Below are 27,511 nucleotides of genomic sequence, written 5' to 3' on the forward strand. Positions count from 1 at the left end.
GAAGGGTCCCTTCCTCAGAGGTTGGAGGTCATGTGAAGCGTGACCAGTGCCCGAGCATCCCCTCTCCAGGGTGGTCTGGACTCAGAGAAGCACTTAAGACATGGTCAGCAGGTGTGCACACCCCACTGCACTGTCAGGGTTCTGCCTGAGGGTCAAGTGGTGGCACTTAATAGACCACAGGGAGACATTTGAATGCACTCAGGGTCCAAAGGGAGGGACCTGGGGCATTATCCCCAAGTCAGAGGTCAGAGAGGGCTCAGGCAGGGGTCAGGACCTCAGATGATTCTTTGGGGCTATGGAGAGAAGGGCTGATTTTCTGGGCTTCTTGGAGAGATCTTCCCAAGACTTCAGATTTGGTCTCTGCAGCCACCTGTCCAGGGATCCTGCCACCAGCCTTGTAATACTGGGCTTGACCTTGTTGATGAGAGCCTCTTCCCCCATTCCTAGGCCTCTGTAAGGTCCTCCTCGGGAGACTGGGCTGTGGTTCTGACCTATTCACATGATCTTGTATCCACCAGAGCTTCCATAGAGAAGGGGGCCTGGGAAATGGAGAGGGCAGGGCACCCAGAAGATCAGGTGGTTTCCCGTTTGCCTCAGAACCCTTGCGCTCCCAAAGGAGAACCTGGGACACAAGCGGTTTTGGAACAAAAAGAAACACACAGCGACAGTCTCCACCTGCAGCCGCCGTCAGCTGCCGTTCACACCTGTCACTCTGATCCCCCTTGACCTGAAGGAAGTAGCACCTCACGTCACCTGCAGAAGCATCCTGCCCTTTCCCTGTGTAATCTGACAGAACATCGGTGTATTTCCAGTCCCGAGGACACACCTGACCCTCCCAAGAAGCCCCAACACATACCTGGACTCCTTCCTGCCCAAGGAGACCCATCATCTCCCCAAAACGGGCATCTGATCAACCCTCCAAACCTGTCATACACTCTCGTATGACAGTCAGAAATGACTGTTTTCTGGCTCTTGTGACCCTCCCCTCTCCTGGTCTTTTCCTTACCTTTAATAACTGAATGTTTCTTAGATCTCACTGTACGCATACTCCAGCTTGTCTCCCAGAACTACCTGATTTATTCTATGTTGGTTCCCACCCAAATCTTGGCCTCTGACATCTGCAAGACAGGAAGGGCCTCTCAATGCCCTAGTGTGGAAAGACAACTCCCAGTTCAAGGTGGCACTCGAAGCCCTTGTATATAACTACATCCTCTACATGTAGGTTCCCACAGAAATGACTAAAGGGACATGAAAACGGGGGAAATTAGGCAAGGGTGCCTTTCACACACAACTTGAAGAAATTTATGCCAAATGGAATACCCTCCAAAGGGGGTCCAGATTGAGAAAGGGCCTGATCAAATTGTATTTCACATAAGTGGAGTTTTTCCTGTGGATTAAGTGCTATAAACCCCAAGGACAACTGCATCGAAGGCCACACAGAACAGCGGGGCCTGGAGCCAAGGACACACCGTGGGACTGTTGGCAGGGACCAGGTCTCAATCCCACTAGTGCTTCTGGAAACGGTACTTGGCCAGAGAGACCTCCCAGAGCTAAGCTCCCTCACAACACAATATTCTGAATTTTATTTGGCTGTCGTTGGCAAGCAGGATAAAGCAGAGCAATGCCATGGCTGGCGCCTAACAAGAGTGGGCAGGCTTATTAGAGAAGAGGTGCCACAATCACACACACACACACACACACACTCACACACATGCACTTTAGCACCAGGAGAGGCTCCTACTATGTTATGGCCTATTCTGACTTAGTTCCTCTGCTCCCCCTTAGAGATGACTGGGTCTTTCCACTATCCATTTTTCTTCTCCCTCTGTCATGATTTGCCAGCAGGAAAATGAACCGGATATGTGCAGATATTCAGTAGATCAGAAGGGGACCTGTCTGAGGAGTCAGACTTAATTGCCCCCTCTGTAAGCAACAAAGGAAAAAAAAAAATACTTTAAAAGCTTCTAATTTGTATTCTTAGCAGGATTTGAGAGGATATTATATTTATGACACACAAATAGGCAATAATGAAAACAGAGCAATCTGAGATGAGGAAAGATTGAACAGAGAAGAAAAACATGATCACCCAATTAAAAATGGAATGGAGGCAATGAACAGAAGATGGTAAACCACAGAAAAATGAAATCACTTTATTATAAGATAAATTTGAGAACTTTTCTCTCATCTCATAGTGAAATGAAAAAGAGTTCTTTTATATTAATAAAATTTACAATCAATCCACAGTAAAACTTTATGTGCCAAATAACATAGCATGAATAAATTAAACAAAAATTCCTAGAAATATAAAAAATTTTAATAAAGTCACAGTCATTGTAGAAGATTTAATATACCTCTGTTACTCTCTGGCATATCATCTAGATTAAAAATAAATAAGGATTTAGGTAGCTTGAATAATATAACAGAATGAATCCAAAGAAAGCAGAAGAAAGATACATTTAAAGATAAAAGGAAAAATGACTGAAAAAAGAAAACTAAAAAGAAAATAGCAGAATAGAATAGACAGAATATGCAGGACTGATCAAGGAATAAAGAAGCCTCAAATATATAATTTTAATAATGAAAAAGACACATAGTCATAGATAAGATACAGATTATGAAAACAATTAGAAAAAGTTTAGGAAAAGCATAAGCCAAAAAATATGAAAGCTTAAATGAGATGGAAAAATTTTATAGATAAAAAGTACTAATATCAAGAAAAAAATACAAATCGGAATAAACCAATAGCCATTTAAAATATGGGAATTCTCCCATATTCTCTCTCACAGTGCACAGGCCTAGACTGTCTTACAGATAAACCCATAAAACTTCATGGAACAATTAACCCTACAATAATCAAACTGTGTCAAAAAGAGAAAATTAGCACTCATCTCCCCACTCATTTAAATGGGACAAGTAAAAATACTTATATCAAACTGAATAAGGACAGTATAAAGTATTAGGCCAGTTTCACTTATGATTATAGACCAGGAGTCCTTACACAGTATCATGTTGAATCTAGCTGCGCATTAAAACAAAAATGACCAAATGGGATGGATTCCAGTAATATAAGAATGTGTCAACATTAGAAGAGTTCCTAGTTTTATTTACTGGGCAACCCATGCGAAATTACCTTTTTTGTAGGTCAAGGGCTGTCAAATATTAGCAATTTTATTCTATAAACAGATTTGCATGCTGAGTTGCTTCAGTCGTGTCCAACTCTTTGCAGCCCTATGGACTGTATACCTCACCAGGCTCCTCTGTCCATGGGATTCTCCAGGCAAGAACACTGGAGTGAGTTGCCAGCCCTCCTCCAGAGAATCTTCCCAGCACCCAAGAGCGAACCTGCATCTCTTATGTCTCCCATGTTGGCAGGCGCGTTCTTTACCACGAGCACCACCTGGGAAGCCCATAAACAGATTAGGAGAGAAAAATATAAGATCCTGCCAACGGATTCCAAAACGTGATGAAAGTCAGTACTCATTCATGATTTTTAAAAATATCTCATAAAGCTATGGACAGAACTTTCTCAATCAGATAAAGAAGAAAAATTTTCTACCAACAGCTGCAGCAAACATTATACTTAATGTCAACACTTCCTAAGGATCAAAGTCAGGAACAAGACCAGTTGTTCCGCTACCATCAATAGTATTCAGATCCAAGCCACTACAATTATACAAAAAGAAGAACAAAGAAACTGTAACAATTAGAAGGGACTATCCTAATTGTCTCTTATTTGGGAAATACAAAACAACCTACCGATAAATTATCAGAACCAATAAGACAATTTAGCAAAGCCACTGATGTTTCTACAACCAGTTCAAACATGTAATAAGAGATGGGGAAGGGTTCTCATAACAAAAACAAAAACTTGTTAAGACACCATCAAAGCCATTTTCTTATGGACAAGCAATATTCTGTTTGGAAATAAATGCACACAAAGACCCAAGTGCCAAAATCAATAAAAAATATTAAAATGCCCAGGAATAAGTACAGACTTTTACTGAGAGATATAAAAGACAACTTTATTAAATGGAATCAGATGTCATATATATGGATAGGAAGACTTAATATCATGTAGATATATGTTTTCTCTGTTATCAATCCATGTATGTAATGTTAATCAGTGAGAAGTATAAATTATTTTGGGTCTTTTGAGGGGAGTCCGGGGAGTTGTTGTTTTTCTTAATTTGAGAATTCTTGAGTTTATCTAAAAGAATAAATATGAGAGAAGAATTTCTTAAGTTAAAAGTAGACAAATGAGAGGGGACTTGCCCTACTAAATATTTAAATATATTACAAAGCTATCATAATTAAAACATTATAGCTCATGTGCATGGGTGTTAAGTTGCTTGAGTCAGTCCGACTGGGCTGTAGCCTGCCAGGCTCCTCTGTCCATCGGATTCTCTAGGCAAGAATACTAGAGTGGCTTGCCAGACCCTCATGCAGGGGATTTTCCTGACCCAGGGATTGAACCTGTGTCTCTTACGTCTCCTGCATTAGCAGGTAGGTTCTTTACCACTAGCGCCACCTCAGAAGTCCAGCTCATGTGCAGGAATAGACAAAGAAATAACTGTGGTAGCATAGAAAGTTGACCCAAAAAATTTGTTGAACTATATATGTGATAAAGGTGGCTTTAAAGTAGATAATGGGTGAAATATTTACAGAGTTTGGTTAAAAATGGCTAATCAACAGGAATAAAATGTATCTTATCTTTTGTGCATGCTAGGTACCTTTAGTTGTGTCCAACTCTTTGTGACCCTGTGGACTGTAGCCCACCAGGCTCCTCTGTCCATGGGATTCTCTAGGCAAGAATACTGGAGTGGGTTGCCATTTCCTACTCCAGGGGCTCTTCCTGACCCAGGTAGCTCAAACCCACATCTCCTGCACTGGCAGACAGATTCTTTACCCACCGAGCCACCTGGGAATAATTTATTTGTTATTTATTTGTGACTTGTTTATTTATTTGTAATTTATTCATTTCATATGTTCCTCTGCCCTCCATATTTCCTATAACTTGGAAATTCGATACAGTGGCTTGATCTTAGTCAGGTTTAATTTTTTTTTTTTTTGACAAAATGACCCCATAGTTATTGGTGTCTTCCATTAAGAAATATATGGTGACTGGATGTCTCTCTGATTGTGATGCTGGCAAATGTTGATGACTAATTCCTTGATCAGTCAATTAGAAAATATATGTTTTAATGGGTAAAACTATTTTTGTAACAATCTGGATGTAGCAGTGAGTGAAACTCTTTGAATTGGTGTCATCTCTATATCTGTCAGTGCTCCGGAATTCTCCCAGTATATCCATGACATAAAGCAATTGCATACAGGATCTGGAAACAGACTTTTGAGGCTCCCAGGGGCCTGAACAAATCTCTGTAATATACAGCGCTGTTAGCTTGAAGGATGGCTTCTTTTAGAAAGCTTTGCTTCATAAATAGTAGGATGGAAATATTGTTCCAATTTGCTGGCAGCTGGCACCACATCCTGTGTCATGCACAAATATTCATCACCCACCCATAGATCCCATCTTTGATATTTACCAAAGCACCAGGGGGTCCTTCACTCAATCACAACTTCTGTTGTTATTTGCACAATTATCTGGAAAGGAGCGGCAACCTCGGAACCTGGGGAGCCAGTTCATTATTCTGATGATTGTTGTCTTTGCCGGTGCTCAGAAGTTCAGGGGACAGATGGGAGTCAGGGAAGCCAGATGCCTGCATGATTCCACCCCTGGCTAGCCCAGCAGGCCCTGGCTGGAGCCCTCATTTTTAGGAGGGAAGGAGCAGAGGCTGAGCTTGGGGAATGGGAAGATGCTGTGACACCTGACACCCTGGGTATTTTAACTCCATCCTGCTGGATCCCAGGGCCCTGGTCCAGCAGCGTGTGAGACTGAGGCCCCTGCCACAGTGGGGTGGGGGTAACGTGCATGTGTGTCAGTTGCATCTGACTTTGATGCCCCATGGACTGTAGCCCACCAGGCTCCGCTGTCCATGGGATTTTTCAGGTAAGAATACTACTGGAGTGGGTTGCCATTTCCTACTCCAGGAGATCTTCCCGACTCAGGGATCAAACTCCCATCTCTTGCGTCTCCTGCATTGGCAGGCAGATTCTTTACCACTGAGCTAGCAGGGTGGGATTAGGGAGGGGGACAACTATCTCATCTCCTGGGTGTCTCAGATCATGGAAGGACAGGATAGGGTATCTTGCAGTGCAGAAATGCCAAATGCTTGCAGCCTATGTGTCTGCAGAAACAGATGGCTTGGGCAGTCAGGCTGCCCCAACCTGGCCTCCCCAAGCTGCTGAAGAGTAAGCTGGCGCCATATGGGGGTTGGGGGAACAAGATCAGAACTCCCCTGGAAAGGTTAGAACAGCAACCAGTTCCTAGAGATCGGATTCACACCAAGATGGGGCGAGCACAAAACTAGTACCAACTGGAGGCGAGACAGACTGATAACCCACGTGGTAGCCAGCTCCACTCTGCTGTCTTCCTTGCATCTGGGATCTCAATGCCCCTCTAACAGTTGTTATCTGTGCTGAACTCTGGGAATGTGGGCTGTGGGTCAGGGAGCTCTTGTTCCAGATAAGGTCATGCTGATAACATAGGGCTGGGGTCTCTCCTGTGTCCAGGTCTACGATGGCAATAACAACTCGGCCCGTCTCCTCGGGGTGTTCAGCCACTCCGAGATGCTGGGGGTGACACTGAATAGCACGTCCAGCAGTCTGTGGCTTGATTTCATCACTGATGCTGAGAACACCAGCAAGGGCTTTGAGCTGCAGTTTTCCAGTAAGTCTTTCTCATCCCCGAATGGACCATGAAATCGGGCCCTCCCTGGTTCTGCACATGGGGAGGCCGGGCTCTGGAACGTCACCCATCAACTGGTGGGTTTGGTTTTCTCTAACTGGTACACTCTTAACTGATTGCTTCCCCTAAGGCCCTGTGCCCGTGATGTGGATAAGCTGCCACTTGGCGTACAGCTCCATGGTTACACCCATGATTAACTGAACTCAGAGTTACAGCACACCGTTTACTCACTCATCACCTTTAGCTCACTAAAAATAATAAGCACTGAGTCTTTTAATTAAATCAACCAAAGATAGCCTTTCCTAATCATGACATTTATAAAATAATGTTCGGCTACAATCAGATGTAAAAAATGCAAACACTAATGTATAATTATGTTCTTTTTTTACTACTCCCTGAAGAGTCAAGTCTTGATTCTTTCCCTTTTTTCCTGACTATAACTTCCTCCCTTATTCCTGAGATTTCAAAAAGAGAAAACACCCGAGGTTTGTCCACAGCTACAGAATACTTGGGGTGGTATCTCCATTCTTTGGCTTCACAGATATTTTATTAATTTATCTGAGCTTCTGCTTGCCCAGTAGCTACAAAGAAATGTGCTTTTTATAGGCTATTTTAAAATCCAGTGAGTATCCATCAACTGATGAGTGGGTAAGTAAAATGTGACATATCCTTCCATGGTATATGGGATATTATTTGGCCATAGAAAAGGATCCAGTTTTGATCCATACTACAACATTGTTGAACCTTGAAAACATGATGCTAAGTGAAAGAAGCCCGTCACAGTACATGTGGACCTATGTATTGCATGATCCATTTATATGAAGTGTCCAGAATAGGCCAATGCATAGAGACAGGAGGAAAATTGTTAGTTGCCTGGGGATGAAGAAGTTGAGGAAAATTCATCTTCCTTTTGGGGTGATGAAAGTGTCTAAAAGTAGATTGTGCGGAGAGTCGCATAACTCTGAATAGACTAAAAGACACTGCATTGTACACTGTAGATGGGCAAGTGTTTGGTATGTAAGTTATATCTCTATAAAACTGTTAAAAAAAAAACACAATGAGTCTACCCAAAATCCCTCTTGCCTGGACATGGGGTCTGTGCCTGTTACTGCAGGCACATCGGTGGAAGAGGATTAAATAGAGTTGCCTTCCAATTCCATTTCTATCACCTGAGATTGGGTGACTTTGAAACAATTTGTGTGACCTTCTGCAGTCAATATTCTCAGCTGTGAAATGCATAGTCACTAGTCCCTAAAGGAATCCTGTGAATAAGAAACAAGAGCTGACCCAGGTGACCGCTGTGCCTGAGGAGCTCTGTGTAAGCTCACAGAGGTCTCCTTCTCCAGGCTCATTCAAAAGAGTATATACTTCAGCAGGATGAAGCTGAGCTGTGAAACATACAAGTAAAGTGACTGTTCCATATTTCCTATGAGAATGTCTCAGTGAGCAAAACGGGAAAAGCAGTTCCTGCTAGCAAAATGCTATGGCTCAAGCAAACAAACCAAAAAAAACCCCCAGAAAATCCAGACTCTATACCTGAAAACTATTAAAAGCTGTCCTGGAAGAAACAAGTGAAGTTGTTTGTGTACAGTGACGGGCAGGGGGGACATTCTGTAAGAGAGAACTCTGACCTGAACACGGTCGTGTGGCCCCGAAGCAGTGCTCCATAAGACACGTGCTGGTGGCTTTCTTAAGGACCTGCACGCTCCAGGATGGGCTGCAGGATATGGTTTGTGCCAGGCATATCATGCTCACTCTTCTGTCTTTTCCCCAGGTTTTGAACTCATCAAGTGTGAGGACCCAGGAACCCCCCAGTTTGGCTACAAGGTTCATGATGGAGGCCATTTCGCTGGGAGCTCCGTGTCCTTCAGCTGTGACCCCGGATACAGCCTGCGGGGCAGCGAGGAGCTGCAGTGTCTGAGCGGGGAGCGCAGGGCCTGGGACCGGCCACTGCCCACTTGTGTCGGTAGGAGGCCTCTTGCTCTGCAGGTGACCCCTCATGCGTGCTCAGTCGCTTCCTTCGTGTCCGACTCTTTGTGACCCCATGGACTGCAGCCCGCCAGGCTCCTCTGTCCATGGGGATTCTCCAGGCAAGAATACTGGAGTGGGCTGCCATGCCCTCCTCCAGGGGATCTTCCCGACCCAGTGATCGAACCCACATCTTTTATGTCTCCTGCATTGGCAGGTGGTTTTTTTTTTTACCACTTTGGTTGTCCCCTAATGTGGAGTTCCAAGCTCTGGTCTCACTAAGGGTCCCCCATTGGCCCCCACGCTCCAGGGCCTTGGGGCTGTCTGAACCCTCCTATTCATGGGAGTCATTGCTGGCCCTGCATCTCTGCCACCCACGCCCTCACTCTCACACCTCATCACACCTGCATGGCAGTGCAGCCAGGCAGTGTTTCGCCACCATCACACATTTAGCGAGTGGGACCAGGGCCAAGTCATGCCCTCAGAGTCGTAATCCTGGTGACAACAGAGAGGTGGGAGAATCAATTAAAAGGAAGAGGGACTTTTTGCCTGGTTCCAATGGTTCCTGCAATACCACGACTCAAATAAGTCTCCAGTTCACTCTGGGCCTCAGTTTCCCTGTAGACAAAATGGGGTTCATGCTCCCTTTTCTGGAGATGTGCTGAAAGAGAAAGTATGATGATGAATTAATATCTGTCTTGTCCTTAAGTATCAGATCATGAGCTAGATCTTTCTCACACTTTAAGAAAGAATGTGATGATGAACTAGCACCTTCTTAACCTTGTGGTGCTTCCGGAATGTCAACACAGGCTGTCTGGAAGCTCCATCCACGTGTCACAGGACAAGAGAAACCTAGTCCAAGGCAGAAGTGGGGAACAGTTCACACTCATCCTTTTGTCTGTCTGGCCCACCCACCTTTCGCCACCCTCCTCACTCTGTGTATGACTCTCCCTGCTAAGCAGGATTCCTACCATGCTGCTTTGCCCTGCATCTCCAGGCCTCTCCCTCATTCCATCCCCTGTCCCATGGCCCACAACCTCAGCGTGGTTGTTCAGCTCTGGCTGATCTTATAAAAACAAAACATCCACCGGGAGAATGGTGGACGTTTAAGCACCTACCGAGTGCCACGTGGCAGAATCAGTACAGGTGTATGTCTGGGTATGTGCAGAAGCAGAGAAATGAAAAAAAGAAGGAATAAAAAATTCTTCCTGCCCTTGGGGAGCCCACCCCCTGGCAAAGAGAAGAGACCCAAAACAGATCATAATACAAGATAAGCACTGTAACAAGAGTAGGTGCCAGAGGGTGGAGGGAATACGAGAAAGTTGTGCTCAGGAGGTGATATTTTAATTAAGACTTGAAAGAATGGATAAGCATCACCCATCAGTGGGGAGGGGAGAAGAGATGCACACTCCAGCCTGAGCCAGTGTGAAGCTGAGGGTGTGAACCAGCACAGGGGGAGGTGTTAAGGGTGATATTTTCCCCACCACCACCCAGACAACTGTATGTTAACAGGATCTTGACTCCGTTATGCAACAGAGAGTCTAAAGGCAAGGATTTTAAAGCTGACCATGGACAGAACAGAACAGTGGCCTCTGGAGTCTTCCTCTCTCTTTGTGCCCAAGCGCAGGCACACCTTGTTCCTTTCTCCCTGCATCCCTGTCTCTATCTCCTTCTTTCACTCATGTTCTAGGCTCTCTGCCAGGCCCTGAGAATACAGGGAAAAGCAGATCCCAGGCCAGCAAGGGAGACACAGGCGTAAACTGTCTGAGGCCATAGACAAGCCAGAGCAAACGAGATGTGAAGGAGGTGATGATTCACACTGCAAAACAATTATTTGCTTTGCAGAAAGGCTCCCCCATAAAGTTCTTCTGAATATCTAATCTGCCAGTCAGATGGAACTTAGAGGATCTGCTCAAGCAGTGCTGGGAAAGATATTTATACTTTGAACCTCCAGTGGCCTGCCCCACTGAGACTCCCTCAGGCACCACGTAGGGGAGGGAGGCTGTGTATGTGGAATTATGTGTGTATATTTTTACATGTGTCATATTGTGGTAGACTTGATCATGGCCTATCAGAAATGACTGCTACAGCTGCAACATCCAGACATTTTCTTTGTCCGTGGTGGATGCTACAGCCCAAACAAAGCAGCTGGGGCTCTAGGATGGATATAAGAGAGAAGATCAGAAAGACGAGAGTCTTGGGGTCTTGTTGGTGAATCTGCTTCATGCTGGCCCCCAGGCTCAGCCCCTGTCCCCTTCCAGTCCCCAGATAAAGTGACCCCTGAGGAAAGAGGCAGTTGTGTCCATGAGGAAATGTTCCCGGTGCCACTGCCTCCAAACATTTGGCTCTGGGATGCAGGAGGGGCTGCTCCATCAGGAATATGGAAGGAAGCTCCAGCCCAGAACATGGATAATGTCCTGCCACCGTTTGAGCTACCTGTGAAGCCAGACAGACTTCCTTTGAGCTCATCCTCCCACCCACACCTTACTCCCTGTTCCAGGCTTGTTCAGCCCTTCATCTTTCAGTCGGGTTGGCACAACCCATCCCAACACCATCATGAGGGTAGTGATGCTGAAAGAAAGGGTCCAGTCTCCTGAGCAGGCTCGCTGCACAAGGACCCCTCCCCTGCCCTGCCTTAGTGGGCTCGTGTCAAGCCACGGGGCCCAAGAGATGCTTCATGGGTCCTTTGTAGCAACAGATGAAGATCAGTCTCCCATTTGTGGCCCTGACCCTATCTTCTCTTACCTCTTCTAAGGTCTTTCTTAATCAGATCTTTCCTAAGAAGCTTTGCAGCAAATCTCCTCTTCATTCTGAGTCATGCTCCCTTGATTCAGACCCTTCATAGTCATTTGCCTGGAAAGCAATAAGCTTCTATCATTCATTTGATCTTCTATCTTCCCATGTATTCATTTAACAAACATTTGTTAAAATATCTGTAAGGTGCCAAGGGCTTCCCAGGTGGCACTAGTGGGAAAGAACCCACCTGACAATGCAGGAGACACTGATTTGATCCCTGGGTCGGGAATATCCCCTGGAGAAGGAAATGGCAACCCACTCCAGTATTCTTGCCTAGAAAATTCCGTGGACAGAGAAGCCTGGCAGGCTATAGTCCATGGGGTCACAAAAAGAATCAGACATGACTGAGCACCTGAGCACATAATGTGCCAAACACCATGCTGGGCACTTGATGTACAAATATAAGTAAGACAAGATCCCTACTGCTGGAGAGTGTATAGTCTTGTAAAGGAGATTGTTGTTTTTCAGTCACTAAGTTGTGTCTATGACCCCATAGACTGCAGCACAGTAAGCTTCCCTATTTTTCACTATCTCCTGAAGTTTGCTCAAACTCATGTCTATTGAGTTGGTGATGCCACCCAAACTTCTCATCCTCTGTCACCCCCTTCTCCTCCTGCCCTCAATCTTTCCCAGCATCAGAGTCTTTTCCAGTGAATGGGCTCTTCTCATCAGATGGCCAAAGTGATGTCTTTGCTTTTTAATATGCTATCTAGGTGTGCCATGGCTTTCCAAGGAGTAGGCATCTTTCATTTCATGGCTGCAGTCACCATCTGCAGTGATTTTGGGGCCCAAGAAAATAATATCTGTCACTGTTTCCACTTTTTCTCCATCTATTTGCTATAAACTGATGGGACCTAATGCCGTGACCTTAGTTTTTTGAATGTTGAGTTTTAAGCCAGCTTTTTCACTCTCCTCTTTCACCTTCATCAAGAGGCTCTTTAGTTCCTCTTTGCTTTCTGCCATTAGAGTGGTATCGTCTGCATATCTGAGGTTGTTGATATTTCTCCTGGCAATCTTGATTCCAGCTTGTGATTCATCCAGCCTGGCATTTCACATGATGTACTCATAGAAGTTAAATAAGCAGGGTGACAATATATAGGCTATGATAAAATCCTGATCCTGTTATAATGGAGACACCAAAGAGGACAATGTCAGCTCCACGTGGGGCAGGAAGAGTCTCATGTGGAAGATGCTATCAGATTGTGAGTCCAAAGAGAGGCCTGAAGAGGCCCAGTGTGCCTGGGCTTCTGGAGTTCGTCATACTTGACTGGACCAGGAGGTCCCAGGAGAGAGCCAGAAAAGGCCAAAGGGAGCCCTCTGGGGGCTTAATGGGCTCCTCTAAGCAGTATGGACTTCACCGGGGAAGGAGGGTTTAATGTCAGCAGGGGTGTGGCCAGTCTGTACTTTAGAAGGATCCTTCTGGTGGCACTGCTGGGGGCTGGGGACTCTGTCCCCCTGGAGATGGTAAGGGCCTGAACCACCACTCTAACAGTGGGGGCGGGGGGTCAGGTGTGAGGAGAATCACAGAGGTTCAGGCCCAGGGGCCCAGAGGTGGGTTAGATGATGGGGAGGAAGAAGACCAGGAGGACCACCAGCTTCTGACCCAGAGGGCTGCTCTGATGGCAAGTATGGACCTCTTCACTGGTCCCCGGCCTCCAGGTTCACCCCTCTGTGCTCCTTCACACTGCTCCCAGCGTGTTCTCTCTGATGGTTAGTGTGTAAAAGTGATGGGTCTACTCACGTGCATAAGCACTGCGGTTCTTCTCCTAACACAGGAAATAGGCAACAGCCTGGTGTGCAGTGCCCTTGCATGTAAGATGCTCGCCTGGCCCTTCAGCCCTGCTTCCCCCTGCGCCCCATCCCATACGCTGTCCCTCAAGCTGCCGTGCCGTTTCACAGCCCCAAGAGGTTTACAGTGCTCTTCCCTGTCAGCAGTGTCCTCTTCCTGGGCCTCTCCAGCCCCCTCTTCCCACCCACCCCGCCTCTCCTGAGCCTGCACTAGAGGAAACTGGCCACCTCCACCTCTGTGCTATCACTTGCCATGAACATGGCTCGGTCCAGGCCCTAGGCGTACACTGCAGCCATCTCCTCCTCTAGACCACAAGTTCTCTAGGAGGAAGAATGCAATGTCTTGTCAATGACCAGTTCTCGTCAATGACCAGTTCTCGTCAATGACCAGACTTGAGTTCCTGCACATCCTCCAGGAAGCTTCAAGGAGTTTGCTCATAGAGTGGGCCGTCAGCCCAACCCCCAGGGACCTTTTTAAAATAGCTTTAATGAGATAGACTTCATATACCATAGAGTTGGCCCATTTAGTGTACCATTCAGTGCCTTTTAGTATATTTATGGGGTTGTACAACCATCACCACAATCTAATTCCTGAGCATCTTGTCTCCCCAGAAGAAACCTTATACCCATTAGCAATCCCTCCCCACTGCCTGCTCCTCTTCAGGCCTTGGCAACCACAAATGTACTCTCTGTCTCTGTAAATTTGTCTGTTCCAGATATTTTATATAAATAGAAACACACAGCCTTTTGTGCCTGACTTCTTTAACTTAGCTAATATTTTCAACATTCTGTTCATCCATGTTGTATTGTGTGGCAGTACCTCTCTATTTTTTATGAACACATAATATTCTCTCTTATGGATATACCTTATTTGTTAATCCATTCATCAGTTGATGGACATTTGGATTTTTTCCCCCTTTTTTATTTTTTGGATTTTATGCATGACGATACTATGGTCATTTGTGTACAAATTCTCATTTGAACTTACATTTTCATTTCTCTTGAGTGTATATGCAACAGCAGAACTGCTGGGGTCATTAGGTAGCTTTGGAGCTTTCCTGGTGGCTCAGATTGTAAAGAATCTGCCTGTACTGCAGGAGACCTGGCTTCAATCCCTGGGTCAGGAAGATACCCTAGCGAAGGAAATGGCAACCCACTCCAGTATTCTTGCTGGAGAATTCCATGGGCAGAAGAGCCTGGCGGGCTACAGCCCATGGGGTCGCAAAGAGTCAGACACGCCTGAGCAGCTAACACTTTCACTTGGGTAGCTATGTTTAACATTTTGAGCACTTATATTGGAAACTGTTTTCCAAAGCAGCTGTAACATTTTGTGCTCCCACCAGCTGGAAACTGGAAGCTGAGGGTTCCAGTTTCTCCACATCCTCACTTACACATTAGTCAGTCTGTCTTTTTGATAACAGCCATCCTAGAGACTGTGACAGAGAAGGCAATGGCACTCCACTCCAGTCCTCTTGCCTGGAGAATCCCATGGATGGAGGAGCCTGGTGGGCTACAGCCCATGGGGTCGCTAGGAGTCGGACACGACGGAGCGACTTCACTTTCATTTTTCACTTTCATGCGTTGGAGAAGGAAATGGCAACCCACTCCAGTGTTTTGCCTGGAGAATCCCAGGGATGGCGGAGCCTGGTGGGCTGCTGTCTATGGGGCGGCACAGAGTCGGACACGACTGAGGTGACTTAGCAGCAGCAGCAGAGACTGTGAGGTGGGGCCTTATTGTGGTTCTGATTTGCATTTCCCCAATGACTGTGATGTTACACATCTTCTCATGTGCTCAGAGGCCATTTGTATACTTTCTGTGCAGAAATGTCTGTTCAAAGGCTTTGCCCGTTTTTTAACCAAGCTGTTTGTCTCTTCATTGTTGACTTGTAGGGGCTTTTGTAGATCCCAGATACAAGTCTCATTCAGGGGCCTTCCTCTGTGCTGCGCTCAGCCACCTGGGATGAACAAGAGGGACCCTGCACACAGGCAGGAGGAGCCAGGGGGTGCCTCTGTGCACACAGGTCACCCCCTGAAACTCACTCTCCTGGGATTTCTTTCAGCCGAGTGCGGAGGGACAGTGAGAGGAGAGGTGTCGGGGCAGGTGCTGTCTCCTGGGTATCCAGCTCCCTACGAGCACAACCTCAACTGCATCTGGACCATCGAGGCTGATGCCGGCTGCACCATTGGGTAAGTGTCAGGGCCGGCAAATTGACCACTGCCAGCTGTTCAGGGGATTCGTCACCAGCATCCTTACCGGTCCACCAGCCAGTGGCTGGCCCTGCCCACCTCACCTGAAGGCCCTGGTGATCAACAGTCATCGCTATGACCCCAGGCTCAGGCCAGGGCCTGTGGAAAACCTGAAAAGGCCAGCCTCAGCATCACAGGGCTGCAATCCAAGTTCACACGAGGCACGGCCCGAAGTGACACTGTGACCACACAGTAGCTGAGGGCACAGGCTTGAATCCCAGTGCCGCCCTTTACCATTTGTAGGACTTTGGGTAAGTCTCTTCTCCTTTCCTTCTGGAGTATATGGGCTATAATACTGGCTTCTCAGGATAAAAAACCTAAATTAGCCATTGTAGGCCACGTACTCAGCACAGTGCTTGGAACATAGTAAATATTTAACCATGGTTCTATGATGGTAGTAAGAGTCTGCTTACTACTCCAGTATCACCGCACTTCGCGTCCCTTTCTCAATCTGAGTTTTCACATCTGTAAAATGGCGACAAAAATGCTTGTGCTTTAGGACTGTGGAGGGAATAGTTAGAAAAGTCCAGCATGCTGTCCATCACTTTGTACATATTCCCTCAAAATATAGCATCCTTTCCACATTTGTGCCTAATAGGAATTGCGTGTTGGAGTCCCAAAGAGGAGATGCGAGTGTACATTGTAAGAGGTGGTGGAAGGAGGGGGCAGGGGATTGAACAGCGGGGCAGGGGATTGAACAGCGGGGCAGGGGATTGAACAGCAGGACAGGAGGCCAGAGTCTGGAAACGGTCCTGTCCTGGAAACGGTGACGCTGCAGGAAGTCCTGTCGGGTGGAGAGGAGGTTGTCCCGTAGCCAAGGAGGAAGGCTGGCAGGACAGAAGGGCCTACTAGGCAGAAGAGGTGACCGGACGGTGGGCGGACAGGAGCTGGACATGGTCCACATGGCCAGAGCATCGCCCAGGACTTGGGTGGAGGGCAGGGTGGGAAATGAAGCTGGGGGAGCGGGCTGCCCGTGGCCGCAGTGCGGAGGTCCCTGGGTGCTGTGATCCGCGGTCCCATTCTGTCAGCTCATGGAAGGGGGGACAGACGGGGGCTGGGAGCCCAGTGAGGAGGAGGCTGGCTCTCTCCAGAGTGTCACCGGGGCGAGGAGGCCTGAACCCCCCCTGCGGCAATGGGATGGAGAAGAAGGGACAAGTTCAGGGGACCTTCATTACGGAGTTGCACCAGCCGGTCTCACTCTCCTCAGAACTATGGAAATTGGAGTTTCTTCTGTCTCCTCACTTTTTGTTGTGTAACATACAATATGTACAATAGAAAAGTCAAAACAACAGTATGCTGAGCACCTCTCTCCCTCTCACCTGGATTCAGCTGCTGTGAATATTCCACCATATTTGCTCTTTTTTCTTTCCGTTCCGTCCTCATTTTTGCTTTTGCTGAATCACACGAAGGGAATTGTAGACATCCTGATACTTCTTAAGTACTAGGGCGTGCATCTCCTCCACGATACCATAACCTGAGCATCCCCAGGACATGCAGTGTTGGCTCCCAGGTATCAAGGTTTAGGAGGAGGCTGGAAGGAGAGCAGAGAGATCGCAGAGTGTCTGGCAGGGAGAACGCCCGAAATCAGTGCTGGGCTTTCTGTTGTCACTCACAGGAATGGCGGGCGTGGGCTGGGCTGGGGGGAAGACGACAGGATCCTCTCCTAGCTCTCAGAAAGAGAGAATATAGACAAACAGGAAATACTCTCTCCAGAGACAGCAGGAACTCTGGAGGGGGCCTGCTGGGGGTGTGGGTGAGGACGCTGAGGTGGAGAATGGCGGGGAAAGGATGAATGTGACCTCAATCCCCCAATCCTCCAAGGAAAGGCTCCTTGGTGCTTCACAACCTCAAAGGAGAGGAGAAGAGAAGGGCTGCCCAGCTGCACTGAGAGTGGCTGAAAGTTGGGGACGGAGCAACAGCACCCTGTTCCCTTCCTCCTGCGGTCCTTCCCCCCCAGCCTGCCATCCGAGCCAGGCGTCTGCAGCATCCACCACACCTGTACCCACGCCTGGTCTCAGTCCCTCGCCTCCTCTCTCCTTCACTGACCCCACACCCTGCCACCCTTCCCTGGAACCACCAGCAGCCAAGTTAAGGGAATTCATAGCCAGACCACATTTAGACGGACACAAACAGCCCCTTTGGTGTTTGTGCCCTTATTCAGAGGAAGGCTTCCTTATTGTTATTATCTTTGGGGGGAGCTCTGCTGGGTGTTCACGTGGGCAACTTTTGTTTTGGGGGCATGGGCTTTGGAGTGCGTGGGCTCAGTAGCTGAGGCGCACAGGCTTAGTTGCAGTACGTGGAATCTTAGCTCGACCAGAGATTCAATGCCGTCCCCTGCACTGAAAGGTGAATTCTTAACCACTGGACCACCAGGGAAGTCTCAAGACTTCATTATTATTTTTTAAGTGAAAATATCTCTATAGAATTTTGATATATAAAGAAGAGATAATTTATTTTTTTAAGATTTTTTATGTGGGCCATTATGTAAAGTCTTTATTGAATTTATCACAATATTATTTCTGTTTTATGTTTTGGTTTTCTGGCCATGAGTCTTGTGGCATCTTAGCTCAACAGCCAGGGATTGAACCTGAACCCCCTGCATTGGAAGGCAAAGTCTTAAGTGCTGAACAGCCAGGGAAGTCCCAAGATACTCATTTTAAAAAATTATAAAGAAATTTATAGAGTAGAAATCAAAAGTCCCCATCATCTTGCTCCATTCTCTGCACACCCTTCATAAGAGAGCCATTGAGATCCACTTGTTTGACTTCCTCTTTTAGGCATTTTGTATGCAGGTGTATACAGAAAGCAAAGGCAATAATCGTGCTTGCTAAAACAAGATCACCTCTTCAAGTGGCTCAGTAGCTTGCTTTTTGTTTCAGCATTTACCCACATATCTTATTATGTCAATATATATAGATTGACCCTATCCTGGTTGATGGTTACAGGGAATTCTATTGTCTGTACAACCATAATTTATTTAACTACTTTCCTATTGATAAAGTGGATATTTTCACTTTTTCACTCCAGTAAACACCCTTACACATGAAACTTTGAACAGTTGTCCAATTAGTTCCTTAGGATAGATTCTCAGAAGGCAAATGTTTATGCATGACCTCAAATTTCCCTCTAGCTATTACAGTAATGTACACATCTACCAGAAGCCTGCTTCCCTGCTCTGCATCATTGATGTTGTCTATCCTGACAGTGTTTACCTGTTTGATGGACAAAATGGTACTTAATTGTTTTTGCTGCTTCAAGTTCTTTGTATATTTTTCTTTGAGGAAGTTTTTTTTCATATAGACTATTCATCTGGGTTTGTGTCTAGTCTATAATTTTAGTTTAGATTTCTTTTTAACCTGAGTATTTAAGAATGCTTCAAAGTTATTAAGTTACATATTTTGTATGATTTTGTAAATCAATTCCACTTTTACTACATTGTGCCCTTGTTCCTTTTTGAATTTTTTTCTTATTTGTGTTCTGTGTATATTTGAAGAAAGGGAAAAGAAAGAAACCCTTTAAAAGAAAGGATTTTATACATTTCTCTTACATCCTATGTATTATGCTTTCTTTCAAACAAATATACAATGCTTTTTTTTATTGTTTTCTTTTATTTTTAACTCTTCCTATTGTTAGCTGATTCGATTTAATTGGCTCTGTTTCTCCTCTAGTGATTTGATAGATCTGTATCCCATTTTCATTCTGCCAGTGATCTTGCGTTTCCATTAATTCTGTTTTCAACATATTTATTCTGTTATTCCTGCCTCTCTCTTTATTTTGGAAATCTTGTTTTTGTTTCCATCTTTATTTCAAGAAAACTGCACTTTCTGTTTTCGGATTGCTCTTGACAGCCCACTTTTGTTTTTATCAGGGTATTGTCATCTTGCATCTCTCTGAGAACATTATTTATGTTTTGTTTTACAACGGCTCCTGTTTTTCCTACATCAGCTGCATTCTGCAGTTGGGCCATCTGGGCTGATCATTCAGCTGCGTTCCTTGGAAGAGCTGATTATCTTTATGTCCTAGTTGTCCTCCCAGTTGTCTTGCATTCAGTATCAAGTTGCAGCAGAAAGCCGACCTCGGCCACCACACTACCTACCACTCTTCACTCATGCTGTAGCTTGTGAAGTTCTTCAAGTAGGCACCCTGCACCTCAGTTCTCTTATCTGTAACTCAGCAATTAAAATTACACCTACCACCTAAGGCTCCTCTGGGAATGAAGTGAGCTAATGTATCTGAACACTTAGAATAGTGCCTGGGACGAAACTCCCAAATGTGGAGAATCTCCCTCCATGGGCTGGTAGGTAGTTGTTCTTTTGGCCCAGGTGGCATCCCAGAGCACAACACGTGGTAGGTCACCCCTGAGAGTCACAGATGGCAGGTGCCATGCTATTGGTGGGGATGGGTGTCACGCAGGTTTTCCCTTGGGTGTGCCAGCTGGGAGGGGGTGCGGCCAGCCCGTGAGACTGTCCCTGGGGTTCAGACAGAGGCCTGCAGGTGCCTGTCCTCACCCTGCCCCTGCCTCGACCAAGCGCTGGAGGTGACCAGAGAATCTGTGGTTGCCTTACTCTAGCAAGCTGGGCAAAGAGAGTCCCTTTCCAGGAGTGCCCAGGAGGGACAGTGGGTGGCTACAGGGATTCATGGTCAGGCTGACCCCTGGGTGGGGCCCAAGCAAGAAAGTGGGCTCTTCTTGGATGTGCACAAGAGTGGGCTGGTGGTCATACCCTGCCCTTGAACACAGGAAGGGGTTGGGGGAGGCATTTGACAAAGTGTTTCTCCCTGAGAGCCAAGAACAGGATAGGCTGGCTGATGAACTCTGTCCAGGCCTGGCAGCTAACAGCAGGAGAGCAAACCTGTGAGCTGAGACCTTCATGTCACCCCTAAGTGTGTCATCAGTACCTAGAATGTGGAAATTTCAGCCCACGTGGGTGGGACCTCTTCTCAGATTGCAATGTTGAGTTCCAGTTTTCCTTTTTATAGTTGGTGGACCAGCTCAGATGACAACTGGAGAGGGAGGCAAAGCCTTTTTGCTCCTGATCCTCCCCTCTACTTAACGTGTCTCCATTCTCTATAGCATACCAGCTTCTGGATCAGTTATGATTGTCCCTGTTTTATAGATGGGATCATTGAGGCCCAGGAGTGACGAATGTCTCACAGTAACCCAGTGATACAGGTTTCAAGCCCATTCTCTCTGGCCTAGTCTACCATTCTGACCCTGGATTAGTTCCATTTAGCACACCAGGACATTAAGTACCTTCTCTGTGCCACAGACTGTGTGATGCCATGCAGTGGGAAACACAAAGACCAGACAACAGCCAGTCCTTGTCTACTGGGGGCTCACATTCTAGTGGGAAATCAGGCAAATAAACAGGTCCCTCCAAGACATGGCAGGTGCTGTAATTAACTGCAAGTCAAGTTCAGTAATGGAGAAAAGAAAGACAAGCCGAGCTTGCCTGGACATGGAGAGGCAAACATTCTAATGGAGGGAAAGGGGAGTGAAGGCATGAACCTAGAGGAAAGTATAAGGAATGTCCACAAAGGAAGAAAGAGCACTCGATTGATGCGGATGCATGTGGGGAGATAAAGTTGTGTGGGTAAAGAGGGCTCTCTGCAGGACCCTTAATGCCAAGACGAGAACTCTGAATGGCTTTCTCAGTATAATGAGGAGCCACTGGAATATTTGGAAGACAGTAACGACATTCAGTTCATTTAGAAACTTGGAACATTTACTCAGTGCTGGGCATCCTGCCAGGTGCTGAGGGTATAAATATAAATAAGAAACAGTCTTTTCCCTTGAAGGTCTCGATCTTACAGATAGAAAATTTCTCTCTTAAGAATGGAAATAGAAAAACTGACTAAAGCTGGCTTCAGCAGATGGGGGGTTCACTTTTCTCCTGGAAAAAGCATCTGATGGTCCCATCCAGACGTAGTGCAGTTGCTTAGGATGCCATTGCTTTTCTTCTTGCCCTTCCATCCGTAGGCGATCATTCCCATAGTGACCTGGTCAGCCGCTGCAGCTCCAGGCATTGTGTCTGCTGTTGTTGTTCAGTCGTTCAGTTGTATCCGACTATTTGCGAGCCCGTGGACTACAGCATGCCAGGCTTCCCTGCCCTTCACTGTCTCCCAGAGTTTGCTCAGGTTCATGTCCATTGAGTCAGTGATGCTACCGTGTCTGCATTCCAGTCTAAAAGAGGGAAGGGGAAAGGGAGCGAGCTTGCTCTGCGTGCCTGCGCGCGCGCGCATGCGTGCTCAGTCGAGTCTGACTCTGCGACCCCCTGGACTGTATGTAGCCCACGAAGCTCCTCTGTCCATGGAATTTTCCAGGCAAGAATGCTGCAGTGGGTTGCCATTTCCTACCCCAGGGGATTTTCCCGACCCAGGAATCAAACCCGCCTCGGTTGCGTCTCCTGCATTGGCAGGCGAATTCTTTACCTCTGCGCCGCCTACGGGTGCCTTCCTACATTCCATTAGTCTGAACTTCCTCTGCCTGGCTGAGGGCAAGTGAAAAATCTGCTTCGTTTTGCTTTTACAGTTTTAATAGTAAAGACAGATGAGAGGTTTGAAAATGGAATACTTGTAAGCCTACCTATAGTCCCTACTTAGATTCTTGTATAATGAAATAACTGCTATGGTAGAAGTATGTACAAACACAATAGAAAGCCTTTACCAGATCAGCTCCTAATTCCAGGTGGCAGCTTGGGGCAAGGTGTTACAGAGAGGAGGTGCTATTCTAGCTACACATTACAGAACAGTAGTAGTTCACCATCCAGCATGGAGGTTAAGAGCTTCCAGGCATGTAAAAGAGAGGAAGGGGTGGGTGTACACAGCTGCTTCTGAAAGAGCTCATTGTCTGGTGGTGGTGATGGTCTCTCCACTTCAGGAGGTTCAGTGGCAGCAATGCAGAGGATACATTAGCTGGAGAACCGAGGAGGAATCGAGTGTAACTATCTGAGGGGTCCTGGTTACACTCAGAAGAACTGAGTATAGATTAGATTGAGGCTGAGAGCTCTGTGTGGCTGGCTCTAAGAAGGGAAGGCAGGCAGGGATAAGACACAGTCCTTTGCTGGTATGCTTTCCATAAAGAGATCTCGGGCACTTGGAGGATGGAGGAACTCCTTGTTCCTGGAAGCTCTGATTTCTGCTCTCAATGACCATTTAGTCATAAAGTTCATATTTGGCTAATAGTCCTAGTTTGTTGATTTTTAACTATGGATGTGCTTCTTAATGATTAATGCCAGGGCAACCTGGAAACTCTGTTCTTGGCTGTTGGTTATGAAGCAGTAGGATTACTGAGAGAGGGGGCCATGGTTTTGATTACCCAGAACTGCTGCCTAGTGGAGCTTGTCTTCCTGGGAGGATGCTGGACTAGACGAAGCATCTGGCTGTGCCTGAAGCCCAAATGCCCCCGCTGCAATTTCATATCAATCAGAGAGCAGTAATCCCCCACTGTGGTCAGCATGGCTTCCCTTTACCCAACAAGCGGGCAGCTGGCCCCGAAGAGGCAGAAGCACGAGAAGTCAAGCTTCTGTTCACAGCTCTTGCCAGGAATCGTGGCTGCAGGTTTAGCAGCTTCCAGAAGGTTTATTTTCATGCTGTGACAATAAGTCAGACCTTAAACAGAGAAGGTCCATGTACTCACACTGCAAGAACTGACCTCCTGAAGGAACTGAACAGATAAGCACAAACACGATGGGGTATTGCTTTATCAGATTTACGGTTTCAGCAAACCAGGGCATAATCAAAAGGAGCTCAAAAGTGTTTGAAGGAGAGGATGTAGGTAACCTGGTAGGTATAAATGTAGCTTTCAGAATGGTGGTGCTCTCTGGCAATTTAGCTTCTCATAGGTTACCTCTGGAAAAAGAAACACAAACTACTTCAAATTATCCAAAGATGATAATCCAGCTGAGCTTCACTGAATAGTTGAATTGGCCAGAATACATCAATTTAACTGCCAGTTTACAAGCCCAGAAATGAATTCCAGCATCTCTTCGGAAGAGAATAAACAGCTCAACCAAAGAAATGCAAACCTTGTTGGTGTGCCAGGTTGGACCAGTGTAAATCTCTCCCTTTCAAAAAAATAAACAAATAAGCAAAAATTAAATTAAATTAAAAACTTGTGATGCCACTTAAAACATACCATTCTTTTAAAAAGAGAACCATTTTCCACTGAAAAGATTTTACCATAGTAGGCAGAAGAAATTTTAACTGGATATATAGATAATACTCTATTTTGGGTTGGGGGGAGGCTGTGCTGAGTCTTCGTTGCTGTGTACACTTTTCTGTAATTGTAGCAAGCAGGGGCTTCCTTCTAGTTTCGGTGCATGGGCTTCTAATTGCAGTGGCTTCTCCTATTGCAGAGCACAGGCTCTAGGCACATGGGCTCAGCAGTCATGGCTCCCAGGCTCTAAAGCACAGTCTCAATTGTTGTGGCGCATGGGCTCAGTTGCTCCACGGCATGTGGGATCTTCCCCGATCAGGGATTGAACCCACATCTTCTGAATTGGCAGGTGGATTCTTTACCACTAAGCCACAAGGAAAGCCCTAGATAATATTCTTGTTTAAACATAAGAAATAGGGAAGAGAAGTAGCAGAAAATGGATGGCAAAATGGAGGAGGAAAGCTCCTGAGCTGGAAAGACAGTGACAAAGACAAGTGAAGAACTAAAAGAAACTAAATACACAATAAAAATTAAAATTTGTAATTGCAGTATGTGTCTTATAAGAAATAGAGGCATTGAAATAGGAGACAAGCTGGAGAATCTCCCTGAAACTGCAGACAAAATGAGTGACGGTGGGGAAGTAATGAAAGAAAAGTTGCTGAATGTGGAAGATAGAGCACCAGTCCAAGCAGCATAGATGAAGAATAATTAACAAATGGAATTATTAACAAAAGGTGCAATAAAACACAACATGATAGCAAACTCCTCTTATCCTTGGTGAATCGAGAGGACTCACTGAATTCCAGGCAAAATGAGTAAGACACAACTTGATGAAAAATGAAACAGTTCCATTTTTCAAAAAAAAAAAATAGCTACAAGCATTTGACAAAACACAGCCACACAGGTATGCACGCCATCAGCCCTCATCCGATAAAGCAGCCATTTACAACAAACAGTCAAAACTATTCCAACCCTCTCAAAGTTTCTTCTCTGTAACATCAAAGGCCAAAGCCTTTGAAGAATCACTGATTCAACCAGGATATAATATGCCCGAGAGCGACAGAAAATTGCCCACCCTAGCTGTTGAAAGAACTTGTAAAGACAAGGCAGCAGACCACCAAAATTAACAGGTCCTAAATCCTGGAGCCTATAAATGTTACCTCATTGGGAAAAGGGATCTGTGCAAAATGTAGTTAAATCAAGGGTTTTGAGATGAGATTATGGTGGGTTATCTGGATGGGCCCTAGATGCAATCATATATATCCTTATAAGAAGGAAGCAGAGGAGATTTTATATGCACAGAGGAAAAGGTGATGTGAAGACAGACAGACACAGAGATTGGAATGATGCAGCCTCAAACCAAGGAATGCTGACAGCCACCAGAAATTGAAAGAAGCAAAGAACAGATTCTCCTCCAGAGACTGGAGGGAGTGCAACCCTGCTGACACCTTGATCTCAGCATGCTTGCGTGTGTGCTAAGTCGCTTCATCATGACCCCATGGACTGTAGCCCACCAGGCTCCTCTGTCCATGGGGATTCTCCAGGCAAGAATACTGGACTCAGTTGCCATGCCTTACTCCAGGGGTCTTCCCAACGCAGGAATCGAGCCTGCGTCTCACATCTCCCGCATTGGCAAGTGGTTTCTTTACCACTGTTGCTACCTGAGAAGCTCTGATTTCAGCAAAGTGGCACTGATTTCAGACCTCTGGCTTCCAGAACTGTGAAAGAACAAATTCTCATTAAGTTACCACATGTATGGTACTTTGTTACAGCAGCCACAGGAGAAACTAAAGCAGATGTAATTTTTGGCCTACAGAGATGTGTAGGGAAAAACTATGCTAAGAATTGAAGACCATGAAAGATGATATTTAATTAGAGTCTCTAGTCCCTGCTTGTATTATTAGTGATTCGATAGTGGAGGAAGTCGGAGAGGAAAGTAAAGTCTTTTTAGCTTTTTTGTCTTATGTAAAGGAGAGTGAAATGTTGTATTATTTTTCTTCAATTTGATAATTAGAGAAAATGCCAGGTTAGGGATAGTTTCGAAAATGTTTAAAGATGCCTGAAGTAGAATTAAAAACAAAATGTATATTTTGCAAATCACTGAAGGAAGTGTGAAAACCAAGACATGTTACCGAGAGAAAAAGGAAATAGCAAGAAAACATAATAAACAAAAAGCAAAAAATAGAATGATGGAGATAAACCTCTATTAGTCAGCAGTAATAGTTAGCTGATGTAACAAATAACCCCCAGATCTCAGTGTTTTGGACTGAAGCCCACCAGGCTTCTGTCCATGGGATTCTCCAGGCAAAAATACTGGAGTGGGTTGCCATGCCCTTCTCCAGGGGATTCTCCAGACCCTGAGATAGAACCCATATCTCCCACATTGCAGGCAGATTCTTTACCGTCTGAGTCACCATGGAAGCCCAATAGTTGATGTAACAAACAACCCCCAAATCTCAGTGTTTTAACACAATTAAGGTTCATTTTTCACTCACTTCACAATCCCATGCTGGTTTGCCGCAGGGAGCAGGGCCGTGAGTATGTGTGGGCGGGGATGCCTCCTCCACAGAGTAATTCAAGGTTCTAGGCTCATGAAAGCCTCACCATCCTCCAGTGCACCCTCAAATCTGGCCAACGGAGCAGGGGAAGAGAAGGCATTAGAGAGTGGAACAAATTTGTTTAAGAGTCAGCTCTTCCTCCATATCCCATTAACCAGAACACGTTTCCCAGCTCACCTAATTACAAGAGAAGTTGTGCCCAGGAGGAAGAAGGAACAAGAGTCGATGGACACATAACATCATCACTGCCTGAAGAACAAGCATATCAGTTCTGATAATGAGTATAGATTCCCTTTTGTCTGACCACTGCACGATGTGAGGTAGGAGAGAGGGGAAGAGAAGAGGTGGTCCCTGGAGAGGCCAAGGTTGCAGGAGCTCAGGAATGGGAGGAGAGAGTGGGAAACGATTGAAGAATCAGCCAAGAAGCAAGGTCAGGTGGGAGAGCAGGGTGTAAGATTGAAATGCCGAGCTAAGAGTCTGCAAAAGGAGTGGCCCACAAACTGATGTGTGGGCGTCCCAGAGACAGGCCCCAAGGTGAGGGTACCCAGGAAAAGAAAGCCTCTACAGTTACGTGTGGAGCATTTGCTGACCAGCCTGTGGGCAGGGAGGGAGCTATAAGGAGCCATGAGCTGGTCCCACAAGTAAAACTTCCATGTTGTAAGAAAAAGATTCTCAAGTTAGGTAAAGGAGAAAGATGCTGATAAACAGAAGAAAAATAAAATATGTAAAATTTGAGGCAAAGGAATAGCCTGAAAACACACATAAATAAAGAATTTACTATATAATACGGGGAACCCAGACAGGTGCTGCCTGCATATAGGGCTTTCCTAGTAGCTCAGTGGTAACGTATCTGTCTGCTAATGCAGGAGACGCACGTGCGTGTGCGCGCGCACACACACACACACACACATATAGACAGAATAAAATGTGATAAAATGCTTAGTCCACAATTATGCCAACTGTCATGGATCTTTATGCACCAAATAACCTAACAAGATGGAGAAGGGAATGGCAACCCACTCCAGTATTCTTGCCTGGAAAACCCCATGGACAGAGGAGCCTGGTGGGCTACAGTCCATGGGGTCGCAAAGAGTCAGACACGACTGAGCGACTAACACTTTCACTTAACCTAACAAGAAAACATAAAACAATATCTGTCAGGAAAACAGGAAGAAATTGACAATCATAGAA

General features: G+C 46.0%; 1 protein-coding gene across 1 annotated transcript in view; it reads left to right on the top strand.

Annotated features, from left to right (window-relative positions):
• CSMD2 (CUB and Sushi multiple domains 2) overlaps nt 1-27,511 on the top strand; it is a 667,647-nt gene that overhangs the window by 473,498 nt on the left and 166,638 nt on the right. Inside the window, exons 23-25 of the mRNA XM_081490945.1 lie at nt 6,634-6,790; nt 8,583-8,774; nt 15,421-15,547. Of these exons, the coding sequence (XP_081347071.1) occupies nt 6,634-6,790; nt 8,583-8,774; nt 15,421-15,547 (476 nt within the window). The remainder of the gene's footprint in view (nt 1-6,633; nt 6,791-8,582; nt 8,775-15,420; nt 15,548-27,511) is intronic.

Source organism: Giraffa tippelskirchi, chromosome 5 (genome assembly GCF_054371585.1).
Source record: "Giraffa tippelskirchi isolate mGirTip1 chromosome 5, T2T-mGirTip1v1.2.pri, whole genome shotgun sequence".
NCBI classification, from domain to species: Eukaryota; Metazoa; Chordata; class Mammalia; order Artiodactyla; family Giraffidae; genus Giraffa; species Giraffa tippelskirchi.